The sequence below is a fragment of the Spea bombifrons genome, chromosome 3 (genome assembly GCF_027358695.1).
Source record: "Spea bombifrons isolate aSpeBom1 chromosome 3, aSpeBom1.2.pri, whole genome shotgun sequence".
NCBI lineage: Eukaryota > Metazoa > Chordata > Amphibia > Anura > Pelobatidae > Spea > Spea bombifrons.
In genome coordinates this window covers 68,269,395-68,297,300 of record NC_071089.1, presented here as the reverse complement: position 1 = coordinate 68,297,300, position 27,906 = coordinate 68,269,395, and the positions used below count along the sequence as shown (strand labels likewise).

Genomic DNA, 27,906 nt, shown 5'->3' with positions numbered 1-27,906 from the left:
TTAAATCACTGTAGCACCTGTGCAAAAATTGAAAATATACATGAAAAAATGCACTGCTTTATTAATTAAAAAATACAAGTGCTTCTAAACAAACTATTACCAGCACATTCTATATTAAATAGGGCATGGACAACATAAAGAAAATTAGTGATGGATCACCAGTGGATTGTAAAAATTACAGTTTTAGTTGAAAATAAAAACTAAAGTGAAAATAAAACTGCTTATTACTTGTGATTAATCAAGTTTAATTTGCTAATGCAATGTCACAGAACCGTGATCAAGCCCCACGACAGAAAATCAAACATAATTACATATACAAACACCAAATTTTATTTTTATTACTTTTTAAATTGAAATGGCCAGTAAAAAGTCAAATAACCTGCAATAATAATCTGTAATTAAATAATGATTACTGTAGAATGCATGGTCCAATTCTAAATGTGGTAATCAAATGCCGAGCTGCATTCTTGAAAAGTATCATGTTTGATTAAAAATAATATCATTTGCTAATGTAACCTCTGGGATCTTACCATCTTGTGATCTGCAAGTGAAATTCTGCCCTACTATTTTAATATGGTACACGTAATTAAATACTTGATATTACCCTTTCTGCAACAGTGTCAACGCAGGTATTTCAATAATACTTTAATTTTCAAAGCCTAGAGGCTTTTTAGGTCAAGGAGAATTAAACAAAATACAAGTCCATCTGGGGTCATTATTCCAACCATTACTCTTCTGTTCCAGAGGTCTTTCTTGGTCTAAGAACAAGATCCTTCACAGCAGCTGATAGATCCTGAAGCTCCTTTCTAATGCTCTCCTTTCCTTTCTGAGTGTCCTCTGCTGTGTCTCCCAAGGTGTCCACATCTTCATTATCATTGTGCTTTGTCTGCTCTATCAACTGTTTTACCACAAGACTCTGGTAGTTCGCTAGAAGGCTAAGCTGATCCTATGAAGGAAACAATATGACATTTAAATGTATTAAATAGTGCATATTTGCTATTTCCATTTATGAATATAATATTCATCAAATCCATTCATCTTTTTATCCATTATATATATATATATATATATATATATATCTGCACACACACACACACATACAGTGACAAGAAAAAGTAAGGGAACCCTTTGTAATTACCAGTATTTATGTATAAATGTGTCTTAAATATGATATAACCTTCATCTAAGTTACAATAATGAACACACACTATCACACTATACTAATCATCGTATTGTTCTTGTACATATTGAAGACATCATTTAAACATTTACAGTGTGGGTTGGAAAAAGTATGTGGATCCTAGGGTGTTAGAAGACCTACAATCAAGAATTGTTGACTTGCATAAAGAAAAGAGTTACACAGTAACCTTAAAAGAGTTTACATATTCATCAGACCACAGTTAGACAAATTGTTTACAGAGACAATTTAGTACTGTGGCTACTCCCTAGAAGTGGGCCAAGATGACCCCAAGGGCACAACACAGAATGCACAATAAGGTAATATAGAAGGCTTGGAGAAATCATGGGAACTGGTTAATATTTCTGTGCAAAACACAACAAAAGTCCATGACAAGACTCCACAGAGGAAGCCACTGCTCTCCAATTTAACATTGCGGTTAGTCTGAAGTTTGCCAAAGAGTACCTCCTGACACTACACAACACTGCTGGGAAAAGGTATTGTGGACTGATGAAAGAAAGATGGCAAGAACAACCAGCACTACGTATGGCGCAAGAAGTGCATCCACATAAAAACATCATCCCAACTGTGAAGTAGGGTAGAGGAAGCGTCATGATTTAGGTTTGCTTTGCTGCCTCAAGACCCAGACAGTTTACCATCATTGAGGGGACAATGAATTCCCAAGTTCATCAAGGTATCATACAGGAAAATGACCCTAAACATCCAAGTAAATCCACTACAGAATGGTTTCAAATCCACCTCAAAATCCGCCTTTTAAAGTGGCTCAGTCAGAGCCCAGACCTTAACCCATTAGAAATGCTGTGGAATGACCTCAAGAGAACCATTCACACCAGACATCCTACGGATATGACTGAGCTTAAGCAAAATTCCTCGTGAACGTTATGTACGTCTTATCTGTTGATACCCGAAGCCCTTGTTTAATTCCAAAGGTTTCAATGATTTTTGTATTGTCACTGTACATACCGCCACAGACATGTGATTAATACAAAATATATATATATATATATATATATATATATATATATTGATCTATAGCCTTGCTAAATCTTACTTTGTCTAATCTTGCTTTACACAAACCCCGTCCTTAAGGAAAATTATAGTACATGATGGAAGACTTTCTATGTGCTTAAAATAACTTGAGTGCATCATACGCAAAAAATCACCTTTTATTAAAACTGGCAATATCACACTACTGCGGATATTGCAGTGACCGCTGATTGGCAGCATAACTATGTTTGGTCACAAATTTTAATCTTAAGGACAATGGGCGGTCCCTAAACCCATTGAAAACAATGCATTTTGAGCCCGTACATGTACGGGCTTTGTCATTGAGGGGTTAAAATGTGTAATTTGCCGCTCAGTTACCTTCCTCTTGCATGCACCTAAAGTCAGTGGATCCTTCTCAGAAGTCTGAAGCAACGGGTGACTGTATTAGCACACACAGACACAGATATTAATATAAGGCAGGCATGTCCAAAGTCCGGCCCGCGTTCCGGACTGATAAGGCCCCACGGATAAGTTGCCCAATTAAATTTGCATTTAATTTTAATGGTTCAAATAATGTCAGGCAAAATGGTTGGCCCCTCGCACATGTTAACTTCATCAAATCTGGCACTCTTCGAAAAAAGTTTGGACATGCCTGATATAAGATGTGCTGTTTCTTTAAACACAAACTTTACTGTAGTACAATATGGATGTTTATAGTATACATTAATCTGTGTTTATTAACTGTGTGTCCCTACAAAGTTTCTTATAATTGTTCTTTGGCTTAGTAGGATACTGCGCATTGTTTATTTTTATCTTAGTACAATACCTGAGGAATCTTTGTGCTGAGGAAAGCAATAATATGTGGGACACATCTTCCTGGGGCATGAAGCATACAATGTGCATTCAATTGGAACAACAGAACGGATGTCAAATGTAGCACTAGAGCCGGATCTTCTGTTACTTTTAGTTGTTCTATAAGAGCCTGTCGATGCTGGAACAAAACTTGCCTATAAGGATGCAAAAGAAGTTGTTTATTTAATACAATGCAAGCTAGTGGGAAGATTAATAAAAAAAACAAAAACAAAAACCAAATCCAGATAATTTGCATTACCTGCATGAATTAGAACATATACACACACACATATATATATATATTAAATAACAGATGGAATAAGTATCTTGTGATAATACCTTTTTTATTGGACTAACAGAATTTTGGAATGACAAGCTTTCGGGAGCTCTTCTCCCTTTCTCAAGTCTAAAACATTTCTGAGCAAAACGACACATAGAATTCAATGTTGTGTGGCAGGGGAGGGGATGGGGGCTTACTGCCCAGATCTGATAAGGGAGGGTGAGATGTTGTAAATGTATGTGTCCCTCCAGAGGGTCATAAATGTTCTGAGTAGGGAATTGGGGGGGGGAGCACTGCTGAAGATAAATTGACAAAAAAAAAAAATTAAGATGCTAGTGCTCACATATAGGGAATAGGAATGCAGTGATGACTATAGGGGTGGGAATGTATATGTCTACATATTAGTCATATATACAGGTAAATATAGATGATAGATGGTGCACTTAAAAATACAGTACATATAGTGTGGGGGGGTTATGTAAAACCTGTGTAGTGGGACAGGAAACCCAAATCGGTATTGAGTTCTCTATTCTTGCTGTTGAACAGTTGAATCATTCTGACTTCAAAAGTTTGTCTTTCTTTGGTATTACTGAAGTCCCCTTTCAGTACTTTGATTTTTAGGACCTTGATTGAGTGGTCATTTTGGGTGAAATGGTGTCCCACAGGGGTGCAGTAGGAATTTTCCTTGTGGTGTTTAATGGAATGTCTGTGCATGTTCATTCTACCATTTAATTGCTGGCTGGTTTCTCCAATGTAACATCCTAGGTCACATTTAGTGCATTGTATCATATACACTACATTGCTAGATGTGCAGGTATATGATCCTTTAATACTGTAGGTCTTGCTGTTGTGGGTGGCTATGTTGTCTGTGCATATGTGTTGTCAAAGTTTGCAGTGGGGCTTTTTGCATGGTGTGGTTTCTTTTTCTTTATTCATTCTGTCAGCGGTTAATTAATTTTTGCTGCAAGTTTGGGGGTTGACTAAAGGCCAAAATGGGGGTTTCAGGGAAGATGTTTTTTAGTGTCTCATCTTCTGCTAGCATTGGCTGTAGGTCTTTGATGACTTTCTGGATTTCTTCAAGCGCTGGGTTATAGGTGACTACAAGTGGTACAAGCACAGAGATTCTTTTTTCTCTATATTGTAGCAGGTGTGTGCATGAAACTTTGAGAGCAGAGTTGATTTGTTTGTTGATAGTTTTTGATTTGTAGCCCGTTTCATAGATTTGGAGAGGTCGTTTAGATGCAGGTTGCGGTTGTTGGGGTCAGAGCATATTCGATGGTACCTGGTTGCTTGGCTGTAGATGATGTCCAGGGGTTAATAGGGAGGAGGTTTAATTGCACCTCCCCCAACACATTAATAAGGTTTTGGTAGCAGTATAAACTGCTTTGTGTGCCCACTATGTAGGAGGTGAGAGTAGGTTCTCACCCTATTGAGAGTGTGCCTTGACGTGGCGGGTGAGCTTAATTATGCTTTGGCCAATTCATATAACCAAAACCTCTCATTTATATTATGTTTATATATTTGTTGCCAACTTTATTAGGGTAAGAAGCGCAGACAGTTTTTGTTTCTTGGCTGTAGATGATGCCCCGCTCAGTATGGGAGGGGTGAAAGCTAGATTTGTGGAGATAGCTGCATCTGTCTGTGGGTTTTCTGTAAAGAGAGGTGTGGGTTGTACCATTGGTACATCTTACTGTAGCGTCCAGAAAGTTTACAGATTTTGTGGAGTACTCCATTTTTAGTTTAATTGACGGGTGGAATGCGTTAAAAGAGTCATGGAATTTGGTGTCCTGTGTTTCAAGGAATCACAAGATACTTATTCCATCTGTTATTTGATATTGACACCGCTGGACTAATACGGCTACAACCTCTACTCTACCACGTATATATATTATATATATATATATATATATATATACACACATTATATATGTAGGCGTTGTCTGTATGGATGCGACACAATGAGGTGGGAATAGACTTGAGTAGTCTTTATAGTTACAGCAAGTCACAAATATATTATCCATGTAGATCCCAAAAATCCAAGGCTTTGATACTGGAGTTGTATAAGCAACAGAGACCAATTTTAAATTTCTTTTATGGTGTATGAGAAAAAATACTGGCTTACTTTTGTATGTTATTTGGTGCACCTGTGTTTTTCCCACTACCCTAACAGGTTGTTCTCATCTAGAAAAGGTCACAAGCTCAAGAAAGAAATATTTAGATTACAAAAGAAAACAATACCTTTCTTTCTTCTTATCTCCTTTTTTCATTAAAATACCACACGCCTCTACTGCCGAGTCCAGAGATGTAAGAAATTCTTCTACACTCTATCGAGAAAAGCAGTAAGTATTGGAAACACATAATAAACCATGATGAAATGCGGCTGACTTTATGCAATTAATGAGGCAAATAAATGTTGGCAATAAAGTCAAACTGCACATTTAATGCTGTTTATGGATATAAAACATGGTTACAACAAGCTGCTCAAATGTACAAGGCTATTAGACTTTACATTAGAATATTTTCATCAAAATGTATATTCTTGTTCAAGCATACATATTTAAAGTCTGTTATAGAATATCGCTAAAGGAAGGGAATGTCACTGCGATTATTGAAATGGGAGCATATAGGCATTCATAGGGCTGAAAATCAGGTAGGTGCTAGAAAGACCTCTAAAAACCTATGCCACCAGCAAACTGTAATTAACTAATTAACTATTGCAGGGCTGTACTGATCATCTGAGAAAACAGTGGCAGCAATGCTACAGAGATTCTACTACAGGTTGAGCATCCCTTATCTCAAATGCTTGGGATAAGAAGTATTTCGAATAAGGGATCATTTCGGACAGGGCCGGCCCGACAATGGAGCAGAGAAAGAGAGAGAAAGGGGCGCCGAGTGGTTTTTGCTTACCAAGCTGTCAGTACCCGCTCAGCGCCTCTCTCTCTCTCTCTCTCCTCTGCGGTGAGTCTCCCTGTTCGGTCTCGGTGCCGGCTTGTAATGCTGAGTGCCGGAAGATTTCCGGCGCTCAGCATTACAAGCTGGCACCGAGACCGAACAGGGAGACTCGCCGCAGGACTGCTGAAAGGTAAGTACAGGGGGGGGGAGATAATGGGGGGTGGGTGGCAGGGACAGAGGGAGAGGAAGGGTAGTAAAGGGGGGGGGGGCGGCATTTTAAAATTCGCCCCAGGCGGCATTTTGCCTTGGGTCGGCCCTGATTTCGGATAACGGATCTCTCTTCTCACATGTGTGAAAATCAGGCTGGGAAAGAATCAGACACCTCTTTCCTGCCCCTCCCCTCAGTTAAGATCGTCCCTTAAATTAACTTCCCTTAGCTGAAAAAAACAAATAGATTAAGGGACTTTCGGATAAGAGATACTCAACCTGTATATACAAATATTGGAAATGTCTTAACTCCTTATTGCCTACCTTTCCAGACAAAGAATTGTTAAGTTTGGATAATGGACCTTTAGTCTCCTCTTGAAGTTTGTTCAACATTTTCTTCCTAACCTGGAAAACAAAGTATATGATCTAATGTATTTCACTGCCCATAAAATAATCTGGTTATTTAAAACATCTGCAAAAGACTTGTCAAACTGTTGTAATATACCATTAGCAAACACAGGTATGGTGACCAGATATCATTAAATTAATTATGCATGCAAAAACTCTAGGATTGAGTCATACAAAAACCTGGAGTGTAGCAACTTGTGATTTGGGTAATAATTATTAACTTCTTTGTACTGTAAGCGCATATGTTTTATTGTACATTATCTATTTAAGACAAACAGGCCCATATTTAGAAATATATTTTTATGTATGTTGCTCCAAATGATTTAACAGCTTTTTTGTGTGTTAAATTACATTTTAAATATTTTAAATTAAAAGACAAATGGTTAAATATTGATTTACAATGCAGATTCAACGTATGTTAATATAGTGGAAAGGAGACTTGTTTTTTTTTTCTAAACCTCAGAGGTAGTCAAAAATAATCGCAGGAAAAAAAATGCAGACATTTATTTTTTGAGTTATGTTTAAAGAAAAATATGAAATGGAAATTAAATCCATAAAAACACATTTATCAAGAATAAACAAACAAAAAGCATACCTCACTGGTAATTGCAGTGTAATCTTCAACTGCCATCATGAAATCAGCAGCCAGAAAATTGAAAATAACATTGGTAATATCTGTGCAAACAGTCTTCAACAGGTGTTTGGCAAGGTTACTTTGAGTTTCATCTGTAATACATACAGACACCAACTAATATTAAACTCATGAGAGCAGTCACTTCCTTTTCTTAATATTTGCATGATTAGTCTTACTTATTGTTAAGTTACTAATTGTTGTTAATTGGATCAGACAGCCTTAGTAAGGATGGGTTGTGGAGAAGGCTGGCAACTTCAAACCAGGAATTAGACAGTGTTAATTCTCTCATACTAAGACTCAAATCTTAGCTTCCCGAGGTGAACCTTTAAGATAGTATCTCCAAATCTTTCTATTAAGTGGGCTTCTACAATAGCGTGATGGGAATTGTTTTTTTCTAAGGTTCTTTAGTGCTCATGCAGCTGTTTCTCCTTGCTGTTCTTTCTTATTTTTCACCTGCTTTACTGGTTTCTTGGAACACAGCCATGGTTTTAAGGCATAGCATTTGCACACAGAGATTGCTGGATCATGGACCACTGTCCACTTATGATTGTGTCATCACCACCCTATATTGGATCGAAGGCGTTGACTAGGGTTTTCCCTACGCTTGTTAACTAATAAATCACATTCAATTGCACGTATTTGGTGTTATGTTAAATCGGGATCTGAACTAGTTTGCTAAATTAAGGTATTTTCCCGTCAGCTTTCAACTAGCTTTAATAAAATATGAGCAACAAATGATAATTTTTACATACAATATGCCGAGTACATATATCATCATCAACCCCTAAAAAAATATTTTCCTGGAAGCAAAGTCTGGTCTTTTACATACATTGCCCCATTACCCAAAGCAACAATGCTGTTTACCTGAAAACAATTTAATCCCCTTTTCAAATAGCCGAATGTTATTGTAGAGGTTGGAAACTTCTTCTTGGAAATCTTTCATGGTTTTTTTTCTGCTAGTCCCAGATGCCGATGAAGTTGAAGACATAAAAACTGATCTTACCACCTCTTGGTAACATTTAGTTAAAGGCCTACAAAACACAGAGATTTAAACAATTTAAAACAATGTTCATATATGCAAGCAGAGCTCTGAGGAAGGTTAAATTCCAAAAGTGAACTGGTATGCCAACTTCATTCTTCCCACGACTTGCATCTCTCTTGTTACCATCATCTCTTCCAACTAGGGTATCCAGGATTGTTCCTGTGCTGAACCTATTGTCTAGAATTCCCAAACTTTCTCCTACGTACTCTAACTTCAAACGCTCACTAAAACCCACCAACAGAAGCATATGCTAAAGGTCCACTTTGAATGGGAGAGATTTGTTATTTACATAAAAAAATACTTAAGCTTCTGCTCCAACATAGTAGGGACCTAGGACTGACAGACAGACACAGTGCAGGGTAAGTAGCAGGATCATTCTACAAATGTCAACCAAAAGTATATCTCTGATGAGAGACATGTTAAAGCAGCTAAATTAAAAAATAAAAAAATGATTTAGGAAAAGGAGCAGTAGATAAACCTAAATCCAATGGGGATTTTATTGAACTAAAGGGAAATGCCATATCTTAAAGAGCATCATTGAAGTATTTTGGATCATGCAATTGCATGAGCTTGGCGTAATAAATATATAAACCAAGGTTTCTGTAAGCAGACATTTTCTTTAACAGAAGGTGTGGCAGAATGACCTGTCATACAAGGCCCCAAGGTAGTCAGAGATGGCTCCAGCCTGGCTGCCAAACAGGCAGGAACTCCATTGTGTAAAGTAATCCCATAACAGGATGGCTGCCAGGGGGATATTCAGTAGCTAAAGGGGATTAAAGGTTGGGTTGTCTACATGTTTATCAATGTTGATTTATGTTAATGAAGTTCTGTGGCTATATCAGTCTATGTTTTACATCAATAAACCGTTCATTCCTGCTGTACTCAATTCAAGGTAGTTGTGTTTACTTATTGGGTACACATGGCAGGGTTCCACGGTGCGCATGCTAACTGGTGCTGGAAGTGATTCCGGGGACAACAGGAGGATACATGTGGGTGATCTCTGGGAGTTACTACAGCTCTCTTGGTGAACCCGTTACAGAAGGCATCAGAGGAAATTGGCTTTGTAGGACTTGATATAATTGGGCTGTGCAACAAAAGAACAATTATGGTGCAAAGAAGGAAAAGTTGAGCGTCAGTAGGAATATTCCATCAGGTTTGTTCCTTAACCCCTTTGTCACCATACTATTTTTGAAATTATACCCTTCAAGACAATGGCTATTTTATTATATTAAAATAAAATACTGGATGAATGGGCACAAATTCCCACAGAAACAGTCCAAAATCTTGTGGTACGTTTCCCCCAGAAGAGCGGAAGCTGTTATAATTGCAAATGGGCGACCGGCTACATATTAATGTTTATAATTAAAATGCACATAGTCCTTGCTGGTATAATGGTCAGGTGTCCCAATACATTTGTCCATTTAGTGTAACTCAAACGAGGTCTGATTGAAAATGAAAGTTACTATATGCAGAAGACTTAATATTGTTAACTGCTACATGAAATTTACATTAACAAGGCTTACTCAGGTATCATAATTTACAGCAAACATTAAACCCATTCTGAAATTATTCAGCTCCTTAAATAGTATTAAAAGAATACCATAAAAACCTCACCACAGTCAATTAAATAGAAATGACAATTACATAATAATTCAACAGGCATGGATAGTATGTTAGTACTTGCCAATTATTCAATTTGGTAAAATCATAAATCGCTAAATTGTCTGTGTTTCCCTTCAGAGGTAGTTACTGTTTAACTTTTACAAGAGTTGTTTAACGGCACAGTATAACTGTTCCTAAATACCTAGTCTTAGACAATGTTTCAGTCAGTTTCACAGTGGCATGGAATGCTTGAGAGTGGGCTCATGAGTTACTTGGCTTTCAAATGGTTAATGCAAAATATATACAACCCTTTCTTATGGTGTAACTAACCTTATTAGATTTTCAGAGAGTTCAACAATCAGCTCATCTGGGCAGTCAGAGGCATGTTTTCTTAAAATGGCCTGAATTTCCTCTAAAGACATAAATGGGATTTCACGTTCCTTTGCTTTATCTGGCATTGGGAGAGGGAAAACCAGTAATTAAACTGCAAGTGAAGAATACAAAACATTAAACTGTCAACCTTTACAAGCGCAGAGTGCTCACTATTTATCATTTTTATTATTCCTGGAGCAAGGTACACTGTGCTTAATTATTTCAAGTAAATCACAGCACTTGTACATGAAAGTCCATTTCAGTTAATTCCTTTTTTGAAACCTAAAATAAAATTTGATTAGATTAATAATTAGAAGAACAATATACCCAATGCTTTAAAATGATCATTATATTTGCCATCATACGTGTTAAAAAAAAAGTTCATACTCTCCTTGTATACATACATGTTCGGGAAATCTGTATATGCATTTTTTCTACACATCTTTAAATTAGGTACAATGAAAACTCTTGAGCAGTGTGACCAGCCAAAGACAAGCATGACCTCTGTCATGTCATTTACAAGCATTAAGATATGAGATTAAACATTCAATTGTGTGCAACACTAGTTTACAGACGAATAAGGTAAATGCATTTTTTTGTGGATGTTTCACTGCTTTGTTTTAGGTTTCTGCAGGAGAGAAAGAAAAACAGCGTTCCAAGATATTTATCTTACTTGTGTTAGTTGTCTGGGATTCATCATCACTGTCTTCATCCTTCCTTGATTTCTTCTTTGTTTTTTTAATTTTTATTTCTCTTGCATTTCCACAACCTCCTCCTCTGGTGCTTCCACTGCCCTCTGGTGAAGAAAAGTATGTTAGCATTTAGACACAAAAAAACTGGAGACAGACTTCACAAATCCTGAGTGTCCATAATGTTTTGCGTTTTTGTTTCGAAAAGTAGTTAATTTACATTCAAACATATTTGTTAACTTTGCCAATTAATGGAGTCCACAGTGGATGTCACTCTTCAATTCTCCTCACGTGGTGTGTTCTTTGTGGCATTAGCCAATAATAAGTAACTCAGGGACTAACTGGAGTTGAATCTCTCATGCAGTATACTGATGTTATAATTAAACCTCTACTTTTGAAGAATACGGTTATTTTTTTTACAATGCCCGAGTAATTTGAAAAAGCAACTTGTACTTTAGACATTACGAGCTATGTTCTCTAAGTGGTCTGCACGCAGAGATCAGGCTCCAATAGAGACTGGCTTCTCCTGCAGATGACATAATCAGATGTCAATTGGCTTCAACGTTTGGTAATTTCACTTTCTGAAAATTACAACAGTATTTTACAAATGTCTTAAAATAAAACAATTTTTTTTCCAGTGCAAACAAGTTATGGGTTAAGGAAGATCTACAGTGATTTTTGTTATAGACTATAAGAAGGGTTATTATTTTGAAGCGGATATAAAAATTACCCAACTGGATCCATGAGCTTGAGAAGTCTACACTAGCTTGATCAGTGGAAATTTGCTTGATTATCAAAAGTATCTTAATATATTTATGATTTTTTTGTTTACAAAAGCTGAAAATACTTTTGGGTGACAGATTGATTTTACTTGTTATTTCCAAGCTGAAATGCAAACATAATATATAACTGTTGACAACAGTAATGCTTTTGTAAACCTAAAAATGAGGAAATACATTAAACAACTTTTTAACCTGATGCCTTCTTCCTTCTTTCTTCCTTTTTGTCTTTTTTGCCTACAGTTGCATTTTCCAATACAGACGCTTGTTTGAGGTCTTCTTCCGTAACCAAGAAAACAGGGTTATTTTTCATTTCCTACAAAAAAATCCATATCTTAAATCCATGTTATGGCTGTTCTTAGAAAATGTTGGTAATGTATAAAAAAAACCCTTTATCTTAAACTGAGTAAAGAAAAAAAATATTAACATGCATAACTGAAATGTTTGATTTGAAAAATTAAAAAAACATTACTAACAAGTGCCAAATCTATTATAAATAAAATTAAGTACTGCAATACATACACTTTAAAAATATATATACATATATAATACAATTGTGTACCTTTTCAGCCTTGTGATGCATGAGATCATTAAACACATTCATGCATTCAGCTATAAACTTTTCACTAACAACAATGGTATCTCCAAAGATTCGAGCAGAAGATGGTTTGTTCAGTGTCCTCATCGCTTGCTGGAGTAACATCCCAGCATCTTCCATAGATAGGCAACTCGGCAGCAAGGGCTAGGAATTAAAAAAAAAAAAAAAAAAAGAGACCAATAAACAAATAGAAAAAAATGCAAAATACAACCACTGCTCAGTTAATATTTTGTTTGTTGAACAAAAAAGAAAAGAGGTAAACTACAAAGCAACTGTGAAAGAGCTGTGCCAAGACAGGTGCACAGGGGGTAGCGGATAGAGAGAGGTGCCGATCAGTCACGGAGAACGAGGGGCTCATTCGTGAAAAACATTTTCAGCGACCCACTCGGTATCCCTCTCCTCCGTTCCCTGGTGCCACCCCCCTTGGCGGCCCTGAGAGTTATACTGTAGCACAGTTAGGCTCAGTATACATTGATGGGAGTTATGCTGTACCACCCGATTTGGGGGAAAAATGGCACTGATGAACTGTTTGGGCACAAACATGGCACTGGTAATTTGCTTGGGGAAAAGATGGCACTGACAAGCTTTTTGGAGAGAAGTCGGTGACATGTTACGCGGTGAAGTTGGGGGTCCAAAGAGGTGGAGTGGTTATGTTTCTTATCCCCTTAAGGACCGTGCTGTTTTTTTCTTTTTGTACCGAGGCTGTTTTAATTTTTGGACACGAAGTTCTGTCTTTTGATACCATTATTTTGATCATATTGTTTTAACTTTAAAAAAATCATAAAATATGGTGAAAACCTGAATAAAACACTTTTTCTTACTTTTATTTGAAAAAGTTTTTTTGCTTTTAGCAAGTTATAGTGCAATAAGTGCAAGTAGTGTTTTGCCATTTCAAAAACATTTTTTCAAATCTGGTCATTCTGCTAAGTGACATCTCTGAAGCCAACCAATTAAATTTACACACATCAAAGCATTTGTGTTTAAAAAAGGCACGCCAGGGTATTTTAAATCTTTCCATGCACTAATTTTACCATCAGGCTTTGTCAAACTTTTTGGTAGTAATTTGTTTGCGTTTTTTTCACACAAATTGTACTTCAGGTATGATTTTACAGCTCCTGGTATGTCGTTTTAAAACATCCCAATATGTCTTCTGCACAGCGATACCACCCATGCATGGATTTGTCAGGTTGTTTGGGGGGTAAAAGCCACATTTGAGAAATGCGCAATTCAGCTTTTCAACTTTGACATCTTGTCATCCTACCCCCATGTCCTATTTAGCCAAATTGAAGGTCATGTCCTGCACAGTACACGTGAGGTCCACTTTTGTTCATATTACCTTTATACCAATCAGTAATACATCTGCGTGGGTATTTTTTTTAAAAGAACTATTTATTTGATGCAGATCTAACATACAGTGACATTTGTATTTCTATAATGGAAACATACCAATATATCCAGCCAGGATCCTGAGCTTACTGCCTCTTCAACTGAAGCCTCCACTTGATCAACAATGCTTTGGCCAACACAAGCCGACTTTAAATATAGTAAATGGGCAGACTTGTACCTTTTTCTTATATAACCAATAGGGTCTGGGATTCCCAGTCTAGACAAAGAATCAAACTCTATAAAGATAGACAAAAAATGTGTTTTGTTTTTTTTTCATCAACAAATCCTTCGTCTACAAGAACAAATGCATTTCAAAAGGAAAGGCTCAGAAATGTGAGTGTATGTTAAAGTTCCTATGAAATCAAAGGGAGTGAATTAATGACCTTTAAGGAGACTGACTGGTCAGGGGTGGCAACTGAGAAAAGGAGGTAAGCTTGAAGCATTGCTACCAGAGCATTACAGTTTCCAGACCGTATTACTTTCCGAATTCATAACTTTTTGAAATTATTAATAAAAAAAATAAAAAAAGGAACAGAAAACACTAATTTTCTCGGGGAAATAAACACTACATATAAAATTACTGCCAAACATGCTCCAAAACAGAATTAAGCTACACCTTAACGTAGCTGAAAACAAGATTCACAAAGACCTCCTTGTTTGCAAAATGCAGAAAAAGATGTGTTACCTAGGTAACCGTTTTGCTTGAAGAAGGCGTCTATCCAATTGCTCTGTGTTCTGGCATAGATGTCAGGAATAAACACAGCCTTATCCTGCCTCCCGCCGACTACCGTGCCCTTTAAGCGTCCACAGTTAACAAGCTCCTCCAACAGGGCTGCAAGAAAGGATGAAAGCAGCAAGCCTTTTTAAAGAATGTCTAAATGTAACCTTTTCAGTTCCATAGCAGGCTGCAATAGAGAACACAGCAGAGACCTTCCTTGTTTTTGCCAAAGCAACACAGCTTGTTCCTCACAACATCACAAAATATTAAAATACGGAACATATCATTTTGAAGAAATTTGTGCTTTTATATCTCAATAAGAAACGTCAAGAGATTTTTCTAGAAGGGGGAATGTTTCTCTACAGATCCATGTAAGCACATAAAGTAAGGCAAGAGCAGTGAAAGTTTAGGAGCAACAATCAAATGTTCCTATATAAGCACACTCTATACACGGTACGCATGTGTGCATATTGGTTTAGAAGATAAATTTTATATGATGAAATGTTATAATGGGTTATAAAGTGTTAGTAAGTATTAATATACTAAACGAAAGAGTTTGTATTACACACAATAAAGACTTACAATAAAGCAAGTGTTCCTGAAAACCATATTGGGTGATCAAATTGATGATTGGTGTTGGTCTGCAACAAGAAGAGATACACACTTCTGGTTAGATCTAGTTTACAAACTTTGAAGTTGATTATCACATACACTTACACATTAAAGTTCATACTTATATTAGATTACTGGCGGATCACGGAGTTTAAAATAATTCTACTTTCGTAGATTTTATCTTCCTAAGATCATCTTCACTTCTGCATGAGTGCTAATATACGTGTACTTGTGACATGGGAGGCTGTCATTGTCACTATGGAGAAGAGACAAGCTTGTATCTGCTATGGGTGGATGCACATAGAGAGCATTCACTAGCTTCAATGTGCTTCCCCTCCGCAGCACTGATGACAATTTCCAGTGGCAAAACATGGCATCACCCAAGTTGCAAAAACAAAAATCCATTTAAATACAAAAAAAGAAAAGGTTTGGCTGTTTGGTGGGAGGGTAGGGGAAAGGGGAATGATTCAAATGTATTAAAAATAATGTGTTTAAAGTGGAAGGAAAAGTTCTACATAGGCAAAACAATGGTTAACAGAGCCCACCCAGATCCCAGTACGTGCTAGAAAACGATATCACGTGACTTGCTTTATACAAGGAAGATATAAAAAGTGGAAGGAAACTGTAAAGAAGGGCATAGAGACAAGCAAAAGGAACTCGTTGATCCTTTATTGCCACACCTGAAAACTACTAAAAATAATTTGCAGAACCTACAAAATCCGTCCAAAAGCAGGATGTCCTATGGGTTTCTATATGCACACTATAAGCCTTACAAACATGTGAATTAATGTCCAGATAATGTTTCTCTAACACACTGCTTCACACGATGATTCTCTGAATTCTATTTTATCAACATTTTGTTTCCCCCTCCAAAAAGTACAAAATCATCGGTTCTTACTTGGTAATTGCAGTGAAAAGGCCACGGAGGCGTGCCCGATGACGGGCCACAAAGGTCTCCGTATAAATCACACTTCTGTTGTTGCTCTGGTCGATCTTCCCTTGAACAATTTTACCAAGGCGTTGACTCAAGGACTGTGGAGAAAAAAACATTACACTTTGTGTGGATGGCATACGTTCATATTTGCAAAATTACTTTTAATTTATCACCCTTTAATTTATCTTTTCTAATCAATTCATGCTGTCAAGGAACAAATATGCGCTGCCATAAGATGACATTGTAATATATCATGATGTTGGAAGTATATACCTTTCAACATTTCAAGAAGGGCATTTTCTTTTAAAGATGGCGTGGATAGAATTTTATCTAGAATGCAGGTGTGCATCAAGGCATTTTATCAGGAGACCTACTGATAGCATTTTTATGTAACAAATGCATTTAGTACTGTATTTTAGATATACTATTTCATTTTTAAACTATTTTTTACATACACATTGGCACCTTTAGGGCTGCAGATCACTGTGATTCTTTCACACCCACTAAACCTTCAAATATCTATGTCCCTAAGAGGTTCTTGTCCCTGATGAAAGGGACTCTTGGGAGGTATGCTTATATTTTGGAGGTCACTTTACAAAATACTATCAGTATTGTTTTGACTGATGAAAGTGTGGATGGTCCAAGTTATCTTATGATTCCCCTACACACAGAAGGAGAGATTTTAAAGTATTTACAATGTCGAGTGCATAAAACAGCCTAACAGAAGGTGTAAATAATTATAATTAGAATTATTCATTATTGGTAGGGAATACACCATTACACTTACTGAATAGTGTAAAGGTTGCTTGAACTTACGCTGACCCAATTAAAGCGATGCCAAAATAAAAAAAAATACCTCTTTTTGACAAATATGACAAAACCAATTTTTTGTGGTAGACATTGAGTTGCAATATCAGCGGTCAGCAGAAAATGTTTTGAAAATCATCTCACAGATCGAACTGTCCATTAAGAAGGGCCAGCTCATCTCTTCTTGCACGGGTCAAGGGATTAAAACACTGACAATAAAAAGGATTCTCCTATATAAATACTTCAACTTCTATGTGCCAGCCAGACGGCATCTTCTGCCTCATAACAGGGAGCCAGTTGCTCTTTTGGCGATCAGCTTCCCTGTAGCACCAATACTCATACCGGTTAAAAAGTATATCACTGATCACCCCAATCTACCCATTAAAATTACGCCAAGTCAGGCACCCTTCATGGCTGATTTTCACCTGCCAGGCACAGCGCTGGGATATGGCATCCTATTCTAGTGCTCAGCATTAAGGACCATGTAGGCCACAGTAGTAATGCCTTGGTTTAGATAAATGCAGCACTGATGCCTCCTAACCTACAATGCATTGAAAGAGGGAGCTTCTGACCATAAGCAATTGCAGTTAATGAAGAATCCTTTATTACCTCTATCAGGAAGTCTCCTGGAAGGTCATACAACTTGCACAGTTCTGATATGGTCACTTGCCCAGCTTCTTGTAGTTTATCATTCACTTCTTCTGCTATTTGATCCAGATAGTTGCTAACAAATAAAGAAAAAATGTAGAATGGTTTGTGGCTGTTTCTTTACTGAATTAGAGATTTCAGTGCATTTGGAATTATGTATATATGTGTCTCTGGCATAAAATAAGTTTAATTGCAACATAATCAGTGCCAGCGCGCATATATTTATACCGTATTTGCTCGATTATAAGACAACTTTTCTGTACTGCCAGAGTGAATAATAAAGTACACATTTTACTTCCGACATAAACAGCTGTTCTAATGCAAACATACATAGCTTTCGGGTCTAGAAGCATTTTAAAAGCTGCGTTTTGGAAGGTGAATTCAGGTGAGACATTAAAAACCTATGAGCTGCAGCACTTAGTTGGGCTGAGGAATGTATATCTGACAGCTGTTTACCAAAACCTCACTAAATAATGTTTAGCACTAAAAGCAGACAGGAGTAGCAGGAGAAGTAATCCCGTGCCGTGCTGCGGCTGCAGCACATAAATCGTGGTTCAGTGTTTTCACATCATGCTCCCGCATGGTTCAAGAGGAGAAAGCAGCAGACTGAAGTAAGATACTTTATAACAGGGGGAGACACGTAAACCAACAGCAAAACACATTACAAATGCTAAGGGCGCTTATTCACAGACCTATGATCAGATCAGGGGGCTCTGGGCAGAAGCAGATTAACAATGGGCAAAAGTGGAATTACCTGCAAGAAGGTCTCAGCTGGCCCTGTGTAATATATAGGCAAAGTGAAAGATTTCTTAAAACTCTCCTCACAAATTAGGCTATTCAATATACAGGACTGACTCAGCACTGTACACTGAGAGGGAAATCACAGTTGAACACATAGCAAAAACACAAATGTTCCCTGGTCTTTTAGTGTAAAAAAAGCTCTGGTCCTTAAGGGGTTAAAGTACTCAAAGCACTTTAATATACATTCTCAGGGTCCCACGGACATTTAAGTGCCCCCTTAACAGTATGTTCCCAAAGTTGAATTGAGGCTGCCATCAAGATTACACTTTTATTTGTCTTTACTAAAAATGTTTACACTGTATTAAAGTTAAGAAGCCATTAGAGCGGCTCTTCTGCAAAATATTTATTCAGTATCAGTTTAAAGGACACTCCAGCCACCATATGCACTTTATTGGAAATGATACCTGTGGGTCACCTTTAAATTTAGTTTTTTTGTGTACAAATATGCATTCTTTCCCTACCAGTCAGCTATTTACATTGCAGGATATGCATTCAGCTTGCATACCCACGGCCAGCCGACTCCAGCAATGGAGTCAAGAAATGTTCAGGGGAAACGTGTAAGATGCATATCACCTTCCCTTTGGTCTTCTCATTCACTTCATGGAGATTTTAACTAAGACTGAATCAAGGGTTTGGTTTTTTTTTTACATTACATTACTTTTTCCCCCGCGTTGGATGAGTGAGTGCGCTGAACGTTTCTGCTCGTACCTGAGGATTTTCAATAAAAATGTAGGCCGGCCCTTAGGAGATTTTTCAGGAACACCTCACAGTTTAGATGTTAAGACAAATGATCGCTTCATTTGACTCCCGTGACAAAGCCGCGGGAAGCAGTGAAATGCAATTCTGGTTTTGTGTGTGTTATTTTTTTTCTTCTGGTTGAAGTGCTTGCTCGTTTATTTTAACCTACACATACATCTGTTAGCTATCCTTGCTTCTAACTACTTATAGCAGCCGGACAATTATAATGGTGCAGGGGCTGGTGTGACCTGTCATTGTACATTCAGGACTGTTGGCAGTTACAGTGGTGGTCTATATTGTAGTAAAATATTTTCAGCTCACATTATACGCAACAAGCAAAGAATAGGAAAGAAAACATAGAGGTTCAGAAGACTGATAAATGTGGACATGAGTAATTACCACATGTTGAACAGGTAGATTATTTTCAGTTTCAAACTATTATTTTTGATGTTAAATTTATAGCTTTTTTTTTTTTAATCCCATGCATTTATTGCTACTTACCAATCCACTAACTGTCCAAGCACGAGCTGGATACTTTTGTCTAGTTTTATAAGCTCATTGGCCCTGCTTTCAATATGAGTCAGGTCAACGTTCACCACCTAAACATAAGAAAACATGCTCATAACAACCGTAATTACAAGTATTTACACACAAGCATCCTGTCAAACACCCCATTAGATAGATAAGTCAATGCAGTGTTACCTGAATCATTCATCGGGTACTAAATTGTACTAAATTGTCCATTCCTCACAAACAAGAAGTTCTAACTTCCTAAATCATTTCTTTTAAAAAAAATGCATCTACGATATAATTTCTGCTTCCTGGGCATTTCCCCCTAACGCTAGGAATCATACTGAAAAAGGTATCTCCTTGTTTGTGTCACTAGCAGGGATTAAATCTAAATTCATGTCAGTTCTCAACAAAAATATGAAGGCGCAACATTTTGTCTAAGAAAAGCAAAGCAATCCTCATATGAAGTGCAGACCACAAGCAAAGTGATTTAATTCATAGATAGGACAAAAGTTGAGAGGGGGGGCAGAAGATACAAAAAGGCTTTCCTCGCACTTTTTTGGACTTCCACGGCAATGCCGCTGAACACAATCCAAAGATCACAATGCCAAACGTCAGCTGGAGGGTCTAAAGAACACCACATTGGACTCTGTAATCATCTGGAAGGTTGATGGATGGATCTGGGTTTGGTAGATGCCAGGAGACCGCTACCTGATAGATTGCATACTGCCTGCTGTAGAGTGGACGAAGAGTTAGGTGGGGATAATACTCTGGGACTGTTTTTTCAGTGTTTGGGTAGGCCCCTTCCATGTACCCTTTCAGGTTCATGTGAACGGTACGTGCTACAGCATGCAAACACATTTTAGACAACTGTATGCTTCCGACTCTAGGGTTGGCCCTTTTCTTGTTCCAGCATAACTGTGCATAAAGCAAGGATGATCATGGTATGATGAGTTTGGTGTGGGGGAAAAAAACTTTAGTAGCCTGCACAGACCTCTGACAGTAACACTTTGGGATGAATCGGAATATCAGTTGCGGGCCAGGCTTTCTCATCCAACATCAGTGCTGAACGGGTACAAATTCTATAGCCGCAAGGGTAGGGGCAACTCCATATTAATGCCCACAGTTCTGGAATGGGAAGCATAACAAGCATGCATAGCTATGATGGTCAGTTGTCCACGTACTTTTGGTCATATAGTGTACTTTGGATCATTTTATAGCAATGCTTATGAAGTCCTTCTTGTCAGAAAGCATGTTGTTATGTAAAAACTTTAAAAAATGTTCCTCAAAACTCATTTTACATAATGGTGGGAGTTTTCCTTTAAGCAGATATAGTTAAAGAAGAGTATCTCTTATGTTTTAAACAGATCAAAAGACTAATTTAGACTTGATATGACCACATGACAGAACACATTATTTAAAAAAAAAAAGGCATAGTTTTCCTACTGTGGTGATAAAAAAATTGCATATGTATTTTATATACAGAGAGTGAAGTGCTGATATTCTTTACACACTTATTTTTCAGAGGTTTTTTTTTTAATAACAAGAACATTTCAAACTAATATTCATTACTTTTCTTTAGTAGCCCCATTCCAAGATCGATATGAAAACGATATTTGCCTTGATATGCTATTAGAAAACCAATCTTTTATTTATGAGACAGCACATCCGATGTTACTGCTACATTTGTAGACTGTTTATTTTGTCCTTGGAAAACCTATCATCATAGTCAGTACAGATAAAATAACACCAAGATAAGACATATCATAAATATTGTTTAAAAGTTTGCTGAGTTTCCAGACAGCTCCAAAAGACTTACTGTACACTGCCAGATATTCGCCGACCACCCTGCTAGATGTTTTTATAACAAATTGCTCAGAAGCACGTTGGCATGAATCATGTTTAGATTAAAGAAAGATTTTCAAATACTTTTAAAAGTCACTTAATATTGTGTTAATCTATTCTTTTTGCTAAGTCAGCAAACCTGGACATTTTTGTTTAACAATTAAATTTAGCATGCTCTAGCACTTTGCCCAATAGTTACAAACCCAGGTACACCTAGTCTTGATGGGTTTACAAACCCAGGTACACCTAATCTTGATGGGTTTTTTTATTATTATTTTTACTTATTACTGTTACACGGCTCCACAATCTCTTGTCATAGCATATCTAATATATCTGTTTTGATCATGAAAAGCCCATGCAATATTAGACTTCATACTATTACACATCAAGGAAAGAGGGTAAAACACTTATGTTAAATATTTACATCATATACACGGAGCTACTTTCCGTTTAATCAAATATCAGAAGTTAACATGTAGAGAATAACTTAAATATCTAAGTAGAGCTGAAACAACGAATCGATAAAATCGATAATAATCGATAACGGAAATCATCGATAACGATTTCCGTTATCGATTAATCGAGTGATCAATTCGTTGTTGGAGCACTCGGCTCCTTTTACTTACCTCCGCGAGCGTTCCCCGCTTCTGCTACACGCTCCGCCTTCTTTTAGCTACGTGACGGATGTGACGCGTTCCGGAGGTAAGTATTCTTCATGTCTATGTGCACGGATCGCACAGAGCCACTCGCACAGAGCGAATCGCTCTGTGCGAATGGAGCCACTCGCACAGAGCGGTTCGCTCTGTGCGAGTGGCTCCACTCGCACAGAGCGGTTCGCTCTGTGCGAGTGGCTCCATTCGCACAGAGCGGTTCGCTCTGTGCGAGTGGCTCCATTCGCACAGAGCGGTTCGCTCTGTGCGAGTGGCTCCATTCGCACAGAGCGGTTCGCTCTGTGCGAGTGGCTCCATTCGCACAGAGCGGTTCGCTCTGTGCGAGTGGCTCCATTCGCACAGAGCGGTTCGTGAGTGTGGGTGCAGGGCAGAGTGGGGGTGGGGGTGCAGGGCAGAGTGGGGGTGGGGGTGCAGGGCAGAGTGGGGGTGGGGGGTGCAGGGCAGGAGACTGGGTGCAGGGCAGAGTGGGGGTGGGGATGCAGGGTGTGAGTGTGGGTGCAGAGCAGAGTGGGAGACTGGGTGCAGGGCAGAGTGGGGGTGGGGATGCAGGGCAGGGTGTGAGTGTGGGTGCAGGGCAGAGTGGGTGCAGGGCAGAGTGTGAGTGTGGGGGCAGGGCAGAATGTGGGGGCAGGGCTGGGTGCAGGGCAGAGTTAGAGACTGGGTGCAGGGGCACAGTGCAAAGTGCTGGGTGCAAAGTGCCAGTGCTGGGTGCAAAGTGCCAGGGCTGGGTGCAAAGTGCCAGGGCTGGGTGCAAAGTGCAAAGTGCTGGTGCAAAGTGCTGAATGCTGGGTGCAAAGTGCTGGATGCAAAGTGCCAGGGCTGGGGCAAAGTGCTGGGTGCAAAGTGCTGGGTGCAAAGTGCCAGGGCTGGGTGCAAAGTGCTGGGTGCAAAGTGCTGGGTGCAAAGTGCTGGGTGCAAAGTGCAAAGTGCTGGGGCAAAGTTTCTTGAACAGTAATAGTCCACCTCTTTTCAGAATGTTTGGGGTTATTTTGTTTCATAAATATTGTGTTTGGGTTCTTGTACTTTGAAAATATTGTTTTTTATTACATCATAACAAAATAAGAATGTTAATGTAAATTTTAAGTTGTTTTTTAACATCCAGTTCATTAAATTCTTTTAAATAAACGAAAAATTTGCATATTGTTTTTTTTTATCCGATTAATCGATTAATCGAAAAAATAATCGGCCGATTAATCGATTATTAAAATAATCGTTAGTTGCAGCCCTATATCTAAGCGATACAATTTTACAACGGAACTCACCTGCTGTAATTCCACTATGTTCACACGACCTGTAATAAATAAAAAAAAAATTTATAACATTTTCAGCCAATAGAAAAAACGGAGGAGATATATACCTACTTAAGACATGTATGAAATGAACTTACCCCCTCGAACATGAAGTTCATCCCTTATTTCCTTGGTGATCTGTAATGGCGTCACATATTCCTTCCCATCAAGTGTATGCACGACATCAAAGTGTTTTTCAGCAATTAGTTTGGCAACAATCTCTATGCAGTTACGCTCAGACAACCTACATACAAAAAAAATAATTAACTTCAACTGCTGTTCATGAGCTTTCTCAGGTTAAAAAAACAAACTATGTATAGCCAGGCTCTGCGCTTCTTCATTATGGTTTCTAGGTAATAAATATAATACCTTGCACTTTAATAAACTGCTCATAATTAACAAATGTATTAATATGATCAGCATATCTTTTTTCCCCTCTAATTGCCATTTCTGCATTAAAGCAACTAGTCAAAGACATGTAAAAATACATGTAGCCAGGCAGATTTGGATCATTTATAAGTTAGGAAACAAATAAAGGGAAGTATAGTCCACACATTATTTTTGCCTGATCCCTACTTTATTGTTAATGATTAGTAAGCATTTGTTTTGGCTAGGAGATATTAATTTAATTAAACTACCTTTTAAGCTCACATCATGAGGCAGACAAAACTACTACTAAAAATTACAGATAAGCCAAAATAGGCTAAACACAAGACGGTCGTTAGCAAGCACCGCTCTCTATCTGCATCGTTATCGTTTAGCATGATATTAGAACTAATAAGAGAAAACAGAGGTGCGGCACTGTACAAGCATTCTAGGCAGGTGCTAAAATACTGTAAAGTAAGAATACTTCCAAAATGAGACATATTAACAGTTTATTTTAACATTTTACAAAATGCAAAGTGAGTAAGGAGAAGAAAAATCTGAATCAAATCAATATTTGGTGTGACCACCCTTTGTCTTCATAACAGCATTAATTCTTCTAGTTACACTTGCACAAAGTCAGGGATTTTGCAGGCATATAATTAGGTGTATGATTAAACAATTATACCAAATATGTGCTAATGTTAATAAATTTAATATGGCGGTTAAAACACAATCATTAACTGAAATAGCTGTGTAGGAGGAATAAAAGTGGGTGAGGAACAGCCAAACTCATTAATAATGACAGTTTAATGTCAGAAGTCATACATCATGACAAGACTTAGCATAGCAACAAGACACGTGGTATTTATTCTTCATCAGCAAGGTTTCTGCCAGGCAGAAATTTCAGGGCAGGCAGTTTCCAGGTGTTTTGCCCAACCTCTTTCAAAAAAGCACGAAGAAACAGGAAATAATAACAGCCAAGGAAATTCAGCTCAGCAGATGAAAGACATATCATGCTTTCTTCCTTCCGCAATAGGAAGACGTCCAGCGGCGCCATCAGCTCAGCATTGGCAGAAAAACAGTGGGACCCTGGAACACCCATCCGGAGAAGTCTGGTCAGAAGTGGTCTTCACGGAAGACTTGTGGCCAAAAAAGCCATACCTCTGATGTTGAAACAAGGCCAAGCAACTATTTACGAAAACATAGGAACTAGGTGCAGAAATATGGCAGCAAGTGCTCTGGACTGAAGAGTCAAAATCTGAAATATTTGGGTGTAGCAGAAGGTAGAGAATGGAACAAGAATGAGTGTTTGCAGGCTACAGTAAAGCATGGTGGAGGTTCCTTTAAAGTTTGAGGCTGTATGCCTGCAAATGGAGTTGGGGATTTAGTTGGAATTAATGGTCTACTCAATGATGTGAAGTACATGCAGATATTTATCCATCATGCAAGCATACGATTTGATTCTGTTTCAAAGGCAAAAGCTGGTGACACCAGATATTGATTTGACTTAGATGTTTCTTCTGTTCTATCACCTAGGATTTTCTTAAATCCTAAAAATAAACTATGACCATTATTTTTTAAAGTATTCTGACTTTACAGCATTTATTTCATTCTTCCCTAAAACTTTCGCACAGTACTATATATTTAAACAAATGAAACTGGTCCTGTCCGCCACAAATGTGTGGATTCTGGAAAATATTACATTTCATACATTGTGTGAGTGAGCTGCCAGTGCCAGGCAGCAGCGGTTTTGGGGGAGCAAGCTAGATCTTCAGCATCTGAGGCTAAACCTCATATTCCTCCTCTCTTTATGAGCCAGAAAGACATTGGTGGTGTGGCTGAGGGCACACATCTGCACTAAAATTTACACTTGGTATTCTGCCCACACTAACCGGCTACCATATCTGAAGCTCTTATTTAACTGCTGGAAAAAGCCAGAAACTCGTTGATAAAACTAAAACATTATAGATACTATATCACCTGTAAGTCAATTTGTTATGTTACATACTACTTGTTGTGTCCTGTCTACCCATTGTACAGCGCTACGGAATTTGATGGTGCTATATAAAACAATAAATAATAATAATATAACGCTTCACCTGTAAATTTAGTAGCACATTGTAAAAACATATGGTGGAATGATGACTTTAGGAGGCAGGGCTCTCAAACTTCTGTAAGAAGACCTTTGGCAGGTAACACACAGAGAATAGCGTGTTTATAATACACTAAAATATTAACCTGTCATTTAAATAACCCATTTTCTGATTTCAGTACTTGGCTTAACAATGCATTGGTGCCAGCATTCAGAACCTAAGGTAGGATTTAGTACCTTATGCTATTGTACTCTATTGTATTGTGCTATAAGTATTCTACCTTGCTGTAGAAGATTGTTTTTTTCATATTAAAAGATAGTTTCACATTTTAACACGATTTTTTATAAACAGACTAGCCTAGGGTTATCCATATGCTAAAACTACAACTCCCATGATGCAGTGTGCATCCTATAAGAAAACCAGTGTTCGTAAGAATTAGTGCAGATTCTGTTCCATAGTAGCAGAAGAGTTACCTGTTGCATAAGTTCTTACATGTGAGAGAACAAAGCCCCTTATTTAAGTAAAACTCGACACTTCTGTAATGCCATAACTGCTATTAATGTGCATCTGACAGGGCAAGGCCCACATTAACATAGAGTGCATTGCCCCCATTTCCGTAGCGTTGCAGGCTGTCCTCCTAACTCCCCAGCTCGGTGATGCTGCCGGGTTACCTCTGTACTGTATCGCTGAGCTGGGCTCGCTGGAAGTCAGCTGCCAGCCGCCTTATTTCGTCCCAGTCTGCAGACATGGCTCTTGTCAAAAACTCAAGTGTTCTCCACTGATACACACGTCAGCTCACTGACTACGGAAAGCGAGAAGAACCAAAAGTGTTGTTAGCGGAAACCGTTTAGAACAGCAAGTATTCGATATTGGCAACTAACACGGACGGTCCACGAACATCAACGTTTTGGGGAAGGGGAAAAAAAAACAACGGACCACTTACATTTTTCCATATAAGATTATGGTGGATGATTAACTGGTTTATTTGCTGCTAAATAAAACTTACTCTGAACACGAATTAACCCCTTGTACCTTCAGTAACAAAGGCTGTTTTGACATCTTTGCAATGTTCGTTTTTATCTGTAAATCTCTTATTTTTTTCCTGTTATTTTGATCATATCTATTTTACTATGAAAAAAATAAAAGTATGGTGAGAAATGGAAAAAAAACACTTTTTTCACTTTTTTTATAAAAATCTTTTGCTGCCAAATAGATTCTAATATTTGTCCCGAGTTTAGAAATGCCCAATGTTTTTATGTTTTGTTGCAGGTTATTGGGCAGTAAGTACAAGTATTGTATTGTTGTTTCAAATCTGGTCAGCCTGCTTCCATGTCCTATTTGGGACATCTGATGTCAGCTGGTAGTCCTGGTCCCATCCTGCAAGGGTAGGCTCCAGGTAGCTGGAGCCTAAAAGTTCCCAGATGTGGCTGCTGTGCATATCCATGCTTCAGCCACACTGACATCATCAGGAGGCTATTGACCCTGTATAGAAGCCCTCACTCATAGAATTTACAAAAAATAGATAATCTGCTGAGACTGAGTGCCCTTCTTCTATTGCAACTGTAGTACTAATGCATGAGGAACACATTTTGACCGGGACGTTTTTGTCCTGGGGCCACAGTACTAAACTCCCCACAGGGGGATATGTGGCCCTTCCTTCCCTCCCTGGAGGGTGCTCTCTGCGCACCTCAGGCTTCAAAGAACCCACTCAACATTGAGACCAAAAGGCTGAGCTTTCCTTATTTCACAAATATTTTCTTGATCTTAGCCAAAAAGCCGAGAAGAGAAGACATTTAGCTCCATTTTAACTCCCCTACTGCTCACTGTTTAGTGTTTAATGCTCACGTAATAGCACAAATATTCAACCTATTCGTAATGATGGAACACCAATCCAAAATAACAGATGTTATATTTAAAGAGTACATTTTTAAAGTGTAATTTGACATTC

The 27,906-nt window shown here is 38.1% G+C and overlaps 1 protein-coding gene across 1 annotated transcript; it reads right to left on the bottom strand.

Moving 5' to 3' along the window:
* Positions 1-93: 93 nt before the first annotated feature.
* On the bottom strand, positions 94-26,756 carry UFL1 (UFM1 specific ligase 1). Its single transcript, XM_053458811.1, has 19 exons — positions 26,630-26,756; positions 23,598-23,743; positions 23,473-23,501; positions 19,686-19,783; positions 17,607-17,721; positions 16,155-16,288; positions 15,227-15,285; positions 14,612-14,758; positions 13,987-14,162; positions 12,505-12,684; positions 12,138-12,258; positions 11,148-11,270; positions 10,433-10,553; positions 8,323-8,489; positions 7,420-7,550; positions 6,741-6,821; positions 5,556-5,641; positions 3,012-3,192; positions 94-946 (listed from the first exon to the last, which is right to left on the bottom strand). The coding sequence occupies exons 1-19, from the start codon at positions 26,704-26,706 to the stop codon at positions 728-730; spliced, it is 2,391 nt and encodes a 796-aa protein (XP_053314786.1). The 5' UTR covers positions 26,707-26,756; the 3' UTR covers positions 94-727.
* Positions 26,757-27,906: the final 1,150 nt, after the last annotated feature.

Coding starts and splice junctions, on each gene's coding strand:
- UFL1 (XM_053458811.1), bottom strand. CDS start 26,706: ATGTCTGCAGACTGGGACGAAATAAGGCGGCTGGCAGCTGACTTCCAG. Junction 15,286..16,154: donor CTTTTCACTGCAATTACCAA/GTAAGAACCGAT, acceptor TTCTTGTTGCAG/ACCAACACCAATCATCAATT. Junction 3,193..5,555: donor GGAGATAAGAAGAAAGAAAG/GTATTGTTTTCT, acceptor GCATCCTTATAG/GCAAGTTTTGTTCCAGCATC.